The following is a 16,967-nucleotide window of genomic DNA, read 5'->3' as shown; positions in this document are numbered from 1 at the left end:
AAAAAAAAAAAAACAAAAAAAAACAAGCGAGTCACTGAAAAAACTCAAATGACAAACAAACATACAAATACACTGACCCTCATTAGTAATTAAAGTAACATGAATTAAGCCACAATAAAATAAAATATTAATCCACACTCATCAAATTGGCAAAAACTTAAAAATGTGGTAATACCAAGTGCGGTGGTCTGTAGGGCGATGAGGTCTCTATCACACTGCAGGTGAGAATGTGAGTGAGTCCACTCATTTGGAGGGTGTTTAGTGATGTCAGGATAGTTGAATATCAGCATGCCCTATGGTCAGGCAATACTGGTGATGTGATAGAGAAACCCTTGCACATGTTCCAGAATATTCCTCCCAGCATTTACTTTTTTCTTGCAGCATTGTTTTTAATAGTGAAATATTGGAAACAACCTAGTATATCTGTACAATGACATACTATATAGCAGCCAAGATGAATAATTTAGAGCTACGTCTGTCAACACAGATAAATCTCAAAAACATAACGTTAAATGAAAACAGCGAATTTAAAAGTACAATATGCTATAATTTATATAAACTTTAAAATAGCAAAAAAATACAATCTATCATTTAAGGACATACATATATTTAAGAAAATATAAATAAATAAATAAATACATAAATAAATGCAAGCATTAAAATGGGATGATAAAGACTAAATGTAGAATAGAAAAGGGAACTGAATTGGGAAGAACACACTTGGGAAAGGATTAAAAGGGGCTTTAAATGTTCTCAAGTAGGCCGGGCGCAGTGGCTCACACCTGCAATCCCAGCACTTTGGGCGGCCGAGGCAGGCAGATCACCTGAGGTCAGGAGTTCCAGACCAGCCTGGCTAACATGATGAAACCCCGTTTCTACTAAAAATTCAAAAAATAACCCAGGAGGTGGAGGTTGCAGTGAGCCAGGATTGCGCCATTGCACTCCAGCTTGGGCAACAAGAGCTAAACTCCGTCTCAACAACAACAACAAAAGTACTCAAGTAATACTGAGGCTTTTAAGCTGAATGATGAATACACACGTGTTCATTATATTGGGCTCCATACCTTGTTACTAGGAAAAGGGATACTCACTGACTTCTAGTGTGGGGAGGGGCAGGGGGTTGAACAAGGCTTTTGAGGACATGTCCCCTGCACTGAAACCAGAAGAACTAACGGGCAGCAGCCAGGCCAAGAAAGCTGGGCTGAAAGATGTGTTCATGGATGTAGAGACAGAAAAAATATCTTGACAGAGGTAACAACAGCAATGGCTTGAAGGCAGGTGAGAACATGAGGAATCAAATAAACAAATTATATCAAAGTATTATCATCACAGGACAAAATGGTAATTTGGCTCCATCCCAGTTAGGTACTAAAAAGCTAGTACAAACATGCTAATGCAACAGTGAACACATATTTAGGAAAATAAAAAAAACTAAGGGGGAGAAAGACTCATCAACCAAGAAACCGAAGCAAATATCCAGCTAAATAATCTCTAGATTTTAACATTTCCAATTAATACAGCTATAACATTTTTAAAAATTAAATACTAAGCTACAAGAAAAATGAGAACTCAAGATACTAAAGATCTCATAAGAATACAATGTGAAAGGTCAGATATTTTGAATTACATAATGTTGATAAATTCTGAGCCAGTATCATGAGTGACTGTAGTGAAATGAGGACATTGACAAAAACTGGCTCTGCTGATATAGAAATATTAGGAGGGACCTCAAAGCCATGTGTGATAGGGAGGTATTAGATTTAAGAACGTGGCTCCTGGCAGTGCAATGAGAACAAAGGTCCTCAACACCTTCCCATGAGAAGGCCTTTGTAAAAAATGACAGTTCTAAGAGGGGCTTTCAAAACAAGGATTGACAAGATGATCCCTAAAGTATCCGAGTTGGGGAAAGAGGAGGATTTAGAAAAACAAGAGTCCATGACCAATTCATGCCCAGCGTGAATAAGGTGACAGTCCAGCATGGGGAACAGGCTGGCCCACATTGTCTACAGGCCATAATACTGATCATGATCCCAAACCAAACGATTTTGAGACACTGAAAGACAATTCAAGAGTAGATCAAACATCCAGTTTTTCTTTTCTTTTCTTTTCTTTTTGAGACAAAGTTTCACTCTTGTTACCCAGGCTGGAATACAATGGCGCAAGGTCAGTTCACCGTAACCTCCACCTCCCAGGTTCAAGCAATTCTCCTGCCTTAGTCTCCCAAGTAGCTGGGATCACAGGCGCCCACCACCACGCCTGGCTAATTTTTGAATTTTTAGTACAGACGGGGTTTCTCCATGTTGGTCAGGCTGGTCTCGATCTCCTGACTTCAGGTGATCCACCTGTCTCAGCCTCCCAAAGTGCTAGGATTACAGGCGTGAGCCACCGCGCCCAGCCCAGTTTTTCATTCAATACACACTTGGTGCCTACTGCATTCCAGGTACAGAGCCAGGCTTGGGGAAATGTCAGTGAAGCACACAGAAAAGGCTCCCATTCTCATGGAATTTACAGTGCAGTGAGGTGAACAGAAGTGCAGGATGTTATAATATGGTAAAATGAGCACTATGCTAGAGGAAGTGTAGGGAATATCTGGGAGGACACTGGACTGAGGTTCTAATAAAGCAAATATTGAACTACAGCAATCAGTGAACTAGATAATATAGCAATAGAAACTATCCAAATTGAATTGGAAAAAAAAAATCCCAGGAAAAGAATAAAAGTGAGTCTCAGTGAGCTATGGACAATTCAGTGAGCTATGGGACTCTTGAATTGGGACAAATTGACCTAATATATGTAATTATAAGTGGAATCCCTGATGGAGAGGAGAGAAAAGGAGGACCATAAAAAGTATGTGAATAGGCTGGGTGTGGTGGCTCATGCCTGTAATCCCAGCACTTTGGGAGGCCAAGGTGGGTGGATCACGAGGTCAGAAGTTTGAGACCAGCCTGACCAACATGGTGAAACCGCGTCTCTACTAAAAATACAAAAATTAGCCAGGCATGGTGGCACGCGCCTGTAATCCCAGCTATTCAGGAGGCTGAGGCAGAAGAACTACTTGAATCCAGGAGGTGCAGGTTGCAGTGAGCCGAGATTGCGCCACGGCACTCTAGCCTGGGTGACAGAGCAAGACTCTGTCTCCAAAAAAAAAAAAAGTATGTGAATAAATAATCACCAATAAATTTTCAGGTTTGATGAAAACCATAAACCAAATATCCAAGAAACTCAATGAATCCCAAATACAAGAAACATGATGGTATATCATAATCAAACTTTTCAAAAATAGTGATAAGGAAAAAAGCTAAAAGCAGCAAAGAAAAAAGACACATTATATGAAGATAGTGATGAAAGACTTCTGATCAAACAATGTGAGAAGAAAGTAACATCTTCAAAGTATTGAGAAAAAAAACTTTTAACTGAGAATTTTATACCTCTCAAAAATACCTTTCAAAAACCAAAGGTGAGGGCTGGGTGCGGTGACCTGTCACTGTGGTTACAAAGGCTGGGCGTGGGCCTGTAATCCCAGAACTTTGCGAGGTTGAAGCAGGCAGATGGCTTGAGCTTAGGAGTTCAAAACCAACCTGGGCAACATGGTGAAACCCCATCTCTACAAAAAGTACAAAAATTAGCTGGGTGCAGTGGTATGAGCCTGTAGTCCCAGCTACTTGGGAGGCTGAGGCAGGAGAATTGCTTGCGCCTGGGAGGCAGAGGTTGCCATGAATTGAGATCGTACCATTGCACTCCAGCCTGGGCGACAGGAGTGAAACCCTATCTCAAAAACAAACAAACAAACAAACAAAAACCCAAAACAAAAAACAAAACCAAAGGTGAAATAAAGACATTTCCAGACCTACAAAAGCCAGGGGAATTCATCAATGGCAGACCTACAATGCAGGAAATGTTAAAGGACGTCCTTTAGGCAGAAGGAAAATGATGCCAAAAAGAAATCTGTTTGTAAACAGGGAAATGAGAGCACTGGAAACAGTAACTACATGGGTAGATAGATAGGATTTTTCTTATTATTAAAATCTATGCTGCCCAGACTGATCTTGAACTCATGGCCTAAAGGATATAGGATAGCAAGATCCATCTCTAAAAAAATTAAGAAGTTAGCCAGGCATAGTGGCACACATCTGTGGTCCTAGCTACTCTGAAGGATGAGGCAGAAGGATCACTTGAGTCCGGGAGTTGGAGGCTGCAGTAAGCTATGATTACACCACTACACTATAGCCTGGGCAACAGAGTGGGACCCTGTGTCTAAAAAGAGAGAGAGAGGGCCGGGCGCATTGACTCAAACCTGTAATCCTAGCACTTTGGGAGGCCGAGGTGGGCGGATTACGAGGTCAGGATTTTGAGACCAGCCTGGCCAACATAGTGAAACCCCATCTCTACTAAAAATACCAAAAATTAGCTGGGCGTGGTGTGGGCGCCTGTAATCCCAGCTACTCAGGAAGCTGAGGCAGGGGAATCGCTTGAATCCAGGAGGCAGAGGTTACAGTGGGCCAAGATCACGCCACTACACTCCAGCCCGGGCAACAGTGTGAGACTCCATCTCAAAACAAAAAAAAACAAAAACAAAAAACAAACAAAAAAACAAAACAAAAAGAAGCGAGAGAGAGACACATACGCACACACAATAGTTTAAAAGTAAAAGAACAGAAAATACCATGCTAACATTCAAAGAAAACTGGAGTGGCTATTTAACATTAATATTAAATTATATTTTTATTAATTGTATTATTTCCAAAATCATTCTAACATTTTATTAGTTAATATTAAATTAATATTTTAATATTAGACAAAATAGATTTCAAAGCAGAGAACAATACCAGGGATAAAAAAGGTTATTTTATCAAAATAAAGTGGTCAATTCTCCCCAGATTGAGTTCTCAATTCAAGGTAATCCCAATGAAAATCTCAGCAGGCTTTTTTGTAAAAATTGACAAACTGCTGATTATAAAGTTCATATGGAAATGGAAAAGACCAAAGACCCAAAATAACCATTTTTTTTTTTTAAACAATGTTGGAGGACTTACATGCCCCAATTTAAAATCTTACTCGAAAGCTATAATAATAAAGACAGTGCATTGCTGGTATAGTAGGTATATAGATCAACTAGACCAAGTTCAGAGTATAGTATTAAACCCTTATATTGATAGTAAATTTATTTTAGACAAAAGCGCCAAGGTAATTAAATGGGGGAAAGATGGTCTTTTCAAGAAATGGTGCGGGGACAACTGGATCTCCACTCGTAAGAAAGATGATGTTAAACACTTAACTTTACACCATATACAAAAGTCAATTCAAATGGCTCTAAATGTAAAGCCCAAAACTAAAATACGTCTAGAAAAAAATGTAGAAAAAATACTTGCAATCTTGGTTTAGGCAAAGGTTTCTTAGATACAATATCAAAAGCATGATCAATGTAAGAACTCGTTGATAAATAAGAATTCATTAAAACTTAAAACTTCTGCTCTTCAAAAGATGGTGTCAAAAGAATGAGAAGACAAGCCACACACTGGAAGAAATTATCTGCCAAAATATACCTGATAAAGGACTTGTGTCTAGAATATATACAGAACTCTCAAAACTTAATGATAAGAAAATAAGCGGTCCCTTTAAAATACACAGAAGATCTGACTAGATGCTTCACTGAAAAAGAGAAATGAATGGCAAATTAGCACATGGAAGGACTCTCAGCAGTAGCGATTAGGGTAATGCAATGAAAACTGCAATGAGACAGTTTTCTGTCTCATTGCAGAATGCATCTAGCGGAATGGCTCAAATTAGAAAGACCAGCCAGATCAAATGCTGCTGGGAGTGTAAAAGAAGTAGAATTTATAGACTTCTGGTAGGAACGCCAAATGGTAGAACCATTCTGAAAAGAGAGTTTGGCAGTTGCTTAAAAAGTGAAACCTACACCTACTGTATGACTAGCTACTTGACTCCTTGGTGTTTACCCAAGAGAAAAAAAAGTATCTGTCCATGTAAGGACGTGCAGTAAATGTGTGTAGTAATATCCTAAACTGAATAATATCCCCAAATTGGAAACAACCCAAATATTGATCAACAGGTGAACTGATAAACCAAGTGGGGTACACAGAGTCCATGGAACACTACTGAGCAATAAAAAGAAATGAGCTACTGAAACACAGAGCAACATAGCTGAAGCTCATAGTAACGATGCTGTGAAAGGAGCCCGAGAGTCCATGCTGTGTAGCTCCATTCACAGAGGTTTCCAGAAACTGCAAACGAATAGATAGTGGCAAACACCAAGTCAGTGGTTGCCAAGGACATGGGTAAAGGTTGAGGCGTGGGGAGGGAGATATTACAAAGAGACACAAGGATACTTTTGCACAACTGGTAGCAATGACTCTTTTTTTCTTCTTTTTTTATTTCCATATAAAGGACCAGAAGCGGTAACTTTCTCTTAGGAGGGGGTGTGGGGGAAATTTAGCGTTCTGAAAATACTGAGAACCAGCTATAACCTAATTTTCTTTTCTTTTTCTTTCTTCCTATTTTTTTTTTTTTTTTGAGGTAGGATCTCACTCTGTCACCAGGCTGGAGTGCAGTGGTATGATCTCGGCTCACTGTAACCTCCTCCTCTCGGGCTCAAGCAATCCTCCCACTTCAGCCTCTTGAGTAGCTGGGACCATAGGCATGCACCACCATGCCCAGCTAATTTTCTGTATTTTGGTAGAGATGAGGTTTCATCACGTTGCCCAGCCTGGTCTCGAACTCCTGAGCTCAAGAGATCTGCCTATCTCAGCCTCCCAAAATGCTGGGATTATAGACATGAGCCATTGCACCCGGCCTGATTTTTTTTTTTTTAAGAGACAAAGTCTTGCTCTGTCACCTAGGGTGAAGTGCTGTGATGTGATCACAATCCCCTGCAGCTTCAAACTCCTGGGCTCAAGTGATCCTCCTTGCCTCAGCCTCCCAAGTAGCTACCATGCTCAGCTAATTTAAAGCATCTTAAAATTTATGTAGAAATGGGGTCTTCCTATGCTGCCCAGGCTAATAATCTGATTTTTAAAAATATTAGTCAACTGTATTTTGTGCACTTCAAGCAAAAAAAAAAAAAAATAATTGAAATTCTAGCCATTTTATGGCATTATCATGTAACCTACATAGTATTTTCTTAAATAATGTGCAGCTGCATTCAAGTTTTATGTGTAGAAAAATAGAAGCACAAATGTTCTATCAGAAAACAGAGGTGAGTATTTAAATAATCTTGGAGCTGAGGACAGCCTATCTAAGATGACACTAAGACAGAAACAATAAGGGATGTCAGTACAGGGCAAAGTCACCATAGAGAGTGGGAAAGGCTCTGCCACACATCGCTCAGGGCAGAGACAGGCTGAAAGCATTTTGGAAGACAATCTAATAAAAGCTATTAAAAGTAAAAACGTAATATCTTCTGTACCCAGTATAGTAATTACTCAGTAATTCCATATCTGAAAATCCATCCCATAAAAATACATGTACCAATACAACAGGACATATATGCATGGCGCTCATTGCAGCTCTACTTTTAGAGGTGCACAACACACCCACGTGTGGAACACACATAGCTAGAGTGGGACAAGGCTCTGTCAGGTGAGCTGCAGGGATCCCCACAAGCTGTTGCTGAGAGCAAAAAGCAAGAGGCAGGAAAAGAAAATTCTGAATCTGTAAAATAAATAATGACAAAGTACATGTTTCTATGTGTATATGTGCAGACACATATGGGCCTATATGAGACTGTATAATAAGTCACAAGGAAAATATGGATATACAAGCTCTAGGCTGCTATCATGGGCTACCAAGAGCACTGGGATTGAGGGTGGAGGGCTGAGGTATGTGGGTGTGAGAGAAGTGTCTACAATAAAAACAACATATAAAATGTGATCCCATTTATGTAAATGTGTGTGTGCATAAAGAGACAAATTAGAGGATGGTTACCAAAATGTTAAAGATGGCTATAGCAGGGATATGGAGTTTTGACTGACTTTTTACTTTGTTATTTACATTTTTATCTATTGTTTGAATTCTTTGGAAATATCATGTTATTTGTATAATTTTAAAAAGCCATTTTAAGTATAGCAAACCAGAATATATATCTTAAAAGTTAAAAGGCAAAAGAAAATTGGAGGAAAATACTTAAACATTTAAAAAAGGGTTAATCTTTAATATATAAAGAGCTTTTCCATACCAATAGGAAAAAATAAACACCCTCCAGAGAAATGGGCAAATGACATGAACAGGCAATTCAAAGAAGAATAATTGTTTCATGTAGTCAACCTCAACAAATATTTAAAGAAATGGAAATTGAAAAAATGAGTCAGGAAAGTAATCAAAATGAAAACTCCTTGTGTTGGCAAGGATTAGGGGACCAAACATTTCACACACCATGTGGTGGGAATGTTATTTTTGGTGGAGAGGCTAATTTGGCAACGTAAAGCCTTAAAAATACATATATACTGTAACTCAGAAACTCTATCTCTAGGAATTTATGCTATAGAAATCAACAGAAAAAAAGTGCCAAAAATGCTTATGGTATTGGTTCTGGTATTGCTATTGGAATTGGTATGGTATTGCTATGATAAAGTACAAGTATGTTTATGGTATCTCTATAAAATAATTAAAACTGCAAACAATCTAAATGGCCATCACTAGGGGTGGCCATTAAATGGAATACAATGTAGCTGTTAAAATGATGACATAAGCTTCCAGTTAAAGGTCATGGCTGAATGCACATGTTATGTTTACATCTCATCTTTCCAAAAGTTCAACTGAAATAATGGAAAAATAAGTAGGTAAAATTAGAACTTCACTGAGAACCTGGGAGGAGTGCTAGTCACAAACCAGATCCTTCGGAAACTTCTGGAAGAGAATAAAACACAGCAAGAGATTTACTGAAAATGTAATGGAAAAAGAAACTTATAACTCCATAAAAGCAAAAGCAAGGACCTCCACGAAAAGTTTCTCAGCAGAATTCCTAAATAACTCCTAGATAAGAAGTATCAACTAAGAGAAAACTACAGCAGTTGTGGTTGGTTGAGACATTAGCCCAAGGGTAATGTGGCAACAGTGCCTGCATTCAGAGCAGATGGTGCTGGTATTCACATGGATATTGGTGCTGGTATTGGTATTCGCATTAATATTGCTATTACTACTACTCTTCCCTAGATAAAGACCCCAGAAGAGCCCCCTAAAGTGCAAGGCCCGAGACAGCTGGCAGCCTGAGAGCTGACTGACCAAGAGTGGGTGTCCATGCACCCAAGAGACCATATGATCAGCGCAAACTCCCCCCATCCCAGCCTCTCTTCCTCTTTCTCACACAGTCACCTGAGTGTGTCCCTCTGCCTGCATGCACTCGGTACACCATCTATGCAAATGCCTGGATGAAGGCCTGACCATTAATGGAGGGAACCCACGGGACAGACACATGTTATGGAGGGAAGGGAAAGATGACTAACATTTGCTCATTCTGTAAATCTCCACATACTTGTACTTCTTTACCATTAATATATATTCATATTTATATATATTAGTGTATACTTAATTCACATATTTAATTCATATATTTAAATTTAAATATAGATTCAAATCAATATTTATTAATATAGAATGATATCAAGAGATGTTAAAATAGAAAAGCATAATATAAAATAGCATGGTTTTATTTTTGTAGAAAAAAAATTTTTTTTTTTGAGACAGAGTCTTGCACTGTCACCCAGGCTGGAGTGCAGTGGCACGATCTCGGCTCACTGCAAGCTCCGCTTCCTGGGTTCATGCCATTCTCCTGCCTCAGCCTCCCGAGTAGCTGGGATTACAGGCGCCCACCACCACGTCCGGCTAATTTTTGTATTTTTAGTAAAGACAGGGTTTCACCATATTGGCCAGGCTGGTCTCCAACTCCTGACCTCATGATCTACTGCTTTGGCCTCCCAAAGTGCTGGGATTACAGGCATGAGCCACCGCACCTGGCCTAAAAAATTGTATTTTATAAATATATGTGCTTAGCAAGAAGTGTGGAAAGACAGACACCACAGTTCTGCATGATGCATAACAAGTGACTTATTGTTATTTTTATTTCTTTTCTGTATCTAAGGAATTTTCTGTAACGAGAAATTAATCATGAGTCTTTTTTAGTTCAAAATACAGAGCCATTTAGAAAGTTAATTGCTTTAAGTGTGATGGAAGCTGCATCATAAGTTCAAGGGAATTTATGGCTTTTTTTTTTTTTTTTCATCAGAGACACAGTTTCAACAACCACCAAAAAATGAAGCTGTTCATCATAGCATCAGCTACTTCAACACATTTCTGGAAATCAGAAGCCACCTGTCTGGCACAAATCTGAAAAGGAAGATGGGGTAGGGGTGCCCTTTTTGCCCTCACGCTGGAGTGCATGGTTTCTGGGTGTGAAGCCCCCGCCCTGCTAACTCAGCACTTCACAAGAAGAGAACCCACCTGGCCTTGTTCTCCTGCTATGTTCTCAGAATAAACAGAATAAAACACAGCGTATCAGTATGAAGCCCTCTCTTGGAAACAGAAAGTACACAGGCAAACACATGTGGAGACAAAACTTCAATAGCAAGGCAGGAAAACGGCGTTTAACAAAGACAGTTGTTTACACAACTTACAGGATGCTTGGCTGAAAGTCTTCCAGTCACAGTTCCAGTCTGATTCCATGTAGAGGAAATGGAGCCCTTTATTAGTTAAAAAGAATCAGTGTAAACTTTGGCAATGCTATGTGAAGTCAAGGATGTGGCAGAGCCTCCACCCACAACACATAACACTCACTGGTCCTCCAGAAACCAACAAGCTGCTGGCCCTAAACTTCCAACCCTGAAATGTCCTTGGGGTTACAAAACTCCTGACGTGTGATTAGCGAAGGGTGAGTAAGGAGGTTTCCCCCTAACCCATTTAGGAACTGCAACAAGACTTTATGTCACTTACAAATCCTGTGCATGGGGAGAGTAAGAGCTGTTGGGCTGTGGGGAACTTGGCATCGGCTCAAGATAGGACTGTGCGTCACAGACAGGTTCTGTCACTTGCTGTGTGAACTTGAACGAGTCACAGAACATCTCTTGACTGCAGTCTCCTCAGGTCTGAACTAAAACAGTAACATTTTCCTCAAATGAATCCAGAACAGAGATGCAATCGTGGATGTGAAAGGTGGTCAGCTAGAGCCTCCTCATAAACGGAGGATTTCAAGGCATAATGTCAACCTATGCTGCAAGGGGACCTAAATGATACCAATATTATGGTTCACAGTTTCAAGAATATTAGATTATTTTGGCTGGGTGCAGTGGCTCACGCCTGTAATCCCAGCACTTTGGGAGGCCGAGGCGGGTGGATCACGAGGTCAGAGTTTGAGACCAGCCTGGCCAACATAGTGAAACCCTGTCTCTACTAAAAATACCAAAAATTAGCTGGGTGTAGTGGCGGGCACCTGTAATCCCAGCTACTTGGGAGGCTGAGGCAGGAGAATCGCTTGGAGCCGGGAAGCGGAGGTTGCAGTGAGCTGAGATTGCGCCACTACACTCCAGCCTGGGCAACAGTGCGAGACTCTGTCTCAAAAAATAAAAAAAAAATTAAAATTTTTTAATGGAAATAGTAATGCCCATTTTCCAAATGAGATAATAGGTATTCAACTCCACAGCCTACCAGATGTTGGATTATTTTAAGACACAGACCTTGCTTTCAATTACGTGCAGAAGCACAAAGAAACTCTGTCTCAAAAAAAAAAAAAAAAAAAAGAGAATATTAGATTATTTCATCATTTACTAAAATTACAAAGGTTCTATATGTATCTGAACTCACACAAAAACCACAGTCCTAATCACAGTATCTTTTTGTAAAGCTTGTTACCTTTTTCATACAAGCTAATAATCCATCTACAAAGGTCGACTTGATCTTGTGAACCTAAGGTAGAAAGACAAAAATAATCATTTTCTTTAAGTCGTAAGTCTTTTTTGGGCAGGAGAAGGAGTCTTGTTCCATTGCCCAGGCTGGAGTGCAGTGGCGTGATCTCAGCTCACTGAGACCTCTGCCTCCTGGGTTCACGCGATTCTCTTGCCTCAGTCTGAGTAGCTGGGATTACAGGCGTGTGCCACCATGCTCAGCTAAGTTTTACATTTTTAGTATAGATGGGGTTTCACCATGTTGGCCAGGCTGGTCTCAAACCCCTGACCTCAGGTGATCCGCCCACCTCAGTCTCCCAAAGTGTTGGGATTACAGGCGTGAGCCACCACACCCGGCCGGTTTAAGTCTTTAAACAGGAATGGTGTGAATGGTGTTTCACAGAGTGCTGAGTATGTGCTGCTACTATCACCTCAGATGACTCCAGGAGGCCCTGGAATGACCCAGGATTAAATAACACTGACCTACAGAGAAAGATGTCATTCCACTCTTTAAAAATAGATCTATTAATTTTAGAATCATTCTAGATTTACAGGACATTTGCAAAGATAAACAGATAAACAAATACTCTGACACGGTGTCTCCTGTGGCTGCCCCTTTACATCGTTGCAGGGAGAAAGGGCCAGGCTGGAGCCAATGTGCTCCCTCACAGCTGCCAGGCCCTCAGGATACAGCAGGCCACCGGCTCAGTGACTACTAGGACCTATGCTGTGGGCCGTGGCAAAAGCTATAAACGTGGTTCACAACCAAAAGAGAACTTTGGAAGGAAATGGCAGGTGTGTGAACAGAGAAAGGAAATCACCAGGGGAGGGAAGGGGGCCACTCATGAAATCTCTGGCAAATGTAAATGCAGGACGACACAACACTGCTATTGGTATGGTCTTGGCAGACCTAGAAGCCAGGGAGGGGTTATGGGAGGCTTTGAGACTCGGTACTGCTGGGCGTCTCCTGCACACCGACGACACAGCTGTGGCATGCCACCTACTTCCTTCTGATTCCTCAGTGTCTTCTTCCATTTTGACTCCTGGGGTTTGTGAGTGGGGCTGATTGCAGACTTGGATAAAATCACATTAGGGTGCAAGTAAACAGTGCCAGTACGAGGTTAACCTGACAAAACTCTATCCCCCGAGAACACTGGGAGGGCTACTTCAGCCATTATGGATTTCTGTTGACGACACAGGGCTGTATGGTTCCCCTTCATCACCTTTTACGTACAAAAAAATTAACTTACCCGCCTGTATTCCAAAATTATCTTGGGTAATGGATGAAGGTCTCGTAGAGCATTTAACTAAACATGAAAATAAATATTACCAATGTAATTCTTTCATGTTAACATTTTAAACACTTATTTTCATCTGGAGAAAGTCTTTGTAATAAATGGCCTAATTGAGCATATTTTCCAAAATAAAGATGCATAATAAACTCAAGTTTATCAGGTGTCTTAATCCTAACCCCTTACAAAACTATTCTGATGTCTACAAGGGCAGTAAAAACATCTCAGATAAGCTTGGAAATAAGATTCCTCTTGAGATTTAAATTAGCAAAATCTAAATCCAGGGTAGGTAAAATACCGTGTCGGTGTCTACGAATGAATAACTTGATAACTGCATAATTTCAGGGAGGGAGCAATGGATTATGAGTTTAAAGATTAGCTTTAAAAATCAAAATATAACATACCTATAGGAAAGTGCAACAGAGTAAGAAAAGTTTGTTAATTATCACAAAGTGAGCACAGCTATTAACCACCACCCACAGCAAGCAACGACACATTCCAATTTCCCCAGTAGGTACTGGCTCCTTCCCCAGAGCTAACCACCACCTGGACTTCCACCACAGGCTACCTGTTTCCTGTCCTTGGTCCAATATTATTTTTTTTTAGGGTTCATCAATATATGAAGCAGTATTTCATTTATTTGCACTGCTGTATAGTATTCAAGTGCATGAATGTAGAATATTCTCCATTCCACCTTTGATGGCTATGTGTTTTTTTTCTACCTTAGGGCTAGTATGAATAATGCTGGTACAGACATTTTAGTTAACGTATGTCCACAGTTCTGTGGAATACATACATTAAGAAGTGTGAAACTGCTGCGTCAACTTTAGCAGACATACTGCCAGTTCTCCAAAGTAAACGTACCTGCTTATACCCCTTTCAGCAAAACATAAAAGTTCAAGCTGATCCACATTTTTGCCAGTGCATGTCATCACTGGTGTTAATTTTAGCTGTTCTGGTAAATGAGAAGTGATCTCTCACTATAGTTTTAGTTTGTATTTCCTGTGACTAACGCTGTTGGACACTATTCATATTATTTGACTAATTGTATATCTTCTTTCATTAAGCCCTTGTTCGTGTCTTTTGCTCACTTAAAAAACTGGTGTGTCTTTTTCTCCTTGAGTTGTAGAAATTTGTTATTCTGGATAGTTTTTTAGTCAGTTATATTTATGGGAAATATCTTTTCTCCTTCTGTGGCTAGCTTTTTTCATTTTTTTTTTAACTTTTAATTTTTTTTACATAAGGTCTCACTCTGTTGCCCAGGCTGGAGTGTAGTGGTGCAATCATAACTCACTACAACCTTAAACTTCTGGGTTCAAGTGATCCTCCCCTACCTTAGCCTCCCGAGTAGCTGGACTACAGGTGCACACGACCATGCCTGGCTAATTTTTTAAATTTTTGACAGAGATGAGGTCTCGCCATGTTGCCCAGGCTGGTCTTAAACTCCTGGCTTCCAGTGATCCTCCTGACTCAGTCTCCCAAGGTGTTGGTATTACAAGCATGAGCCACAGTACCTGGCTTTTTCACTGTTTAATGGTGTCTTTTCGTAATTAGAGATTTTTAATTTGATTGTTGTCCCATTTATCAAGCTTTCCCTTTACGGTTGATGCATTTGCTGTCCTACTTATGAATGTTTACCTACCTCAAGGTCTTAAAGATATCCTCTTGTTATATCTTCTCCAATCTTTACTATTTTGCTTTTGATATTTAGATACACAATTCACTTGGAATTTATGTTTATGTGCTGCATGAAATGGGGGCCAAGAAGCACTAGCCCTTTATGTAACAAGCCCTCCTTAATGCTTTGCAGTGATGCCCTATGAGACACACTCTCTCTCCCTCTCTTTCTTTTTGAGACAGGGTCTTGCTCTGTCACCCAGGCTGGAGTGCAGTGGTACCATCTTGGCTCACTGCAACCTCTACCTCCGGGGCTCAAGCTATCCTCCTGCCTCAGCCTCCAGAGTAACTGGGACTACAGGTGCATGCCACCATGCCCAGCTAATTTTTGTGTTTTTTGTAGGGATGAGGTTTTGCCATGTTGCCCAGGCTGGTCTTGAACTCCTGGACTCAAATAATCCTCCTGCCGTGGCCTCCCAAAGTGCTGGAATTACAGGCATGAACCACCATGCTCGGCCCGATTTTCTTTATTTTTTTTACCTTTAAGTTCTGTTGGACTTGATGTTTGTGGATTTTCTGTCTTGGTCCATTGGCCTATTTACTGACCCTCGAGTCAACACCAAATGGTATTACCTAATTAATTCCTAGTAATTCCTATTGCTTTATAATTAGTCTTGATATTCAATAGACTATGTCCTTAAATAGTGCTTCCCCTCCTCCTCCCAGATTATTTTGGCTCTTTTTAGTTTTTAGCATTTCCATATAAATCTGAGAATCAACCTTTCAATTCCTACCAAAAAAACTCCCGCCAGGATTTTAATTAAAATTGTTTAGAATCTATAAATCAACTTGGGGGAGAACTGATTATATGATTTTGATGTAATAGTATAAACCACTAAATCATAGTGCTCTCTGAATAAAGACTGAGAACACAAGAGCTGTGACCATAAAACATTAACAGTGGGAGGTTTCTTGCCTCAGTATAATCCAGAATTGCAGTTTTTGTAGAAAAGCTGTCCCTAGGGGTGTGAAAGTGCATGAAAATACTTAGCCAAGAAAACAGCTTAAGATCATCTAACTCTCCTTATCTTGATACCTTACTCACAAGCTAACTTTCTAACCAATAGTCTCCCAGTATATCTTGACTTGAGCAGCCTGAGAACACCAAAAAGAAGTAGTGTTTGATCGCACAAACCGTGTACAAAGCACTGAGTGTTGGCTGAGGGCCAGAGGCGGAGCGCCATCCGCCGCCATGGCTCTGCGGGCTCACCCGCGCACTCTGCGCTGGCTGCAGACACCATATTCTTCTGACCTCCCTTCTCACTCGTTTCCCGCTGGTGCCTCTTCTCTCTCTGACTTTTAAAATATCGGCTTCTCGGAGTTTAACTCTGTGGTCATCTATACCGTCTGCGTACCGCAATCAACAGGGAGCTTCAAAAGCAGGCCCATGACTAGGCTCCGCCACCCAGTTCTGACTCAGGGGATCAGCTGTGGGCCTGGGCATCCGTGTTTTCCAAATCTCCAGGCAGGGCAGGGGAACATTGTCCCAGGGCGACTTTAGTAAAAATCAGCTGGCAGCTTCCAGGTGTGGATTCCCAGCACGGGACTTGTCTTTAGCCCCGTCCCACAGGCCCACTGCTATTTTGTGACATGGCACATCAATGTCTCACATACACTTCTGTCCTAACATATCCAAGGCTGAACACTTGACCTTGCCCTCCATAAACAGTTCCTGTTCCAGTTTTCCCTGAGTAGTGGCTGTATCTATTTGCCCAAGTGCACAACTCAGAAAACTCAGAACTACTCCACATGCTGACTTCTGTTCACACTCACATGAATTTATCAGGTCCTTTCTGTTCTAAATATCCTCTAAAAATCCATCTGTTTTGCTCCATTTTCATTGCCATGACCTAGACTGCAGTGACAGCCTACTAATGAGTATCCCCCATTCTCCAACCAGCTAAAACAGTGATCTTTGCTGGGCATGGTGGCTCACGCATATAATCCCAGCACTTTGGGAGGCAGAGGCGGGCAGATCTCCTGAGGTCAGGAGTTGGAGATCAGCCTGATCAACATGGAGAAACTCTGTCTCTACTAAAAATACAAAATTAGCCGGGCATGGTGGCGCGCACCTGTAGTCCCAGCTACTCAGGAGGCTGAGGCATGAGAA

At 40.8% G+C, this 16,967-nt stretch overlaps 1 protein-coding gene across 2 annotated transcripts in view; it reads right to left on the bottom strand.

Annotated features, from left to right (window-relative positions):
* The window catches only part of LOC105508009 (HAUS augmin-like complex subunit 3), a 170,828-nt gene that overhangs the window by 68,403 nt on the left and 85,458 nt on the right, over nt 1-16,967 (bottom strand). For both annotated transcript variants that reach the window (XM_011936758.1, XM_011936757.1), the window contains 3 exons: nt 13,139-13,195; nt 11,857-11,910; nt 10,626-10,691 (listed from right to left, as the gene is read on the bottom strand). In XM_011936758.1, the coding sequence (XP_011792148.1) occupies nt 10,626-10,691; nt 11,857-11,910; nt 13,139-13,195 (177 nt within the window). The remainder of the gene's footprint in view (nt 1-10,625; nt 10,692-11,856; nt 11,911-13,138; nt 13,196-16,967) is intronic.

The sequence above is a fragment of the Colobus angolensis genome, unplaced genomic scaffold (assembly GCF_000951035.1).
Source record: "Colobus angolensis palliatus isolate OR3802 unplaced genomic scaffold, Cang.pa_1.0 Scaffold157, whole genome shotgun sequence".
NCBI lineage: Eukaryota > Metazoa > Chordata > Mammalia > Primates > Cercopithecidae > Colobus > Colobus angolensis.
Note: the sequence above shows the minus strand (reverse complement) of the source record. Positions and strands in the feature narration are given on the sequence as shown.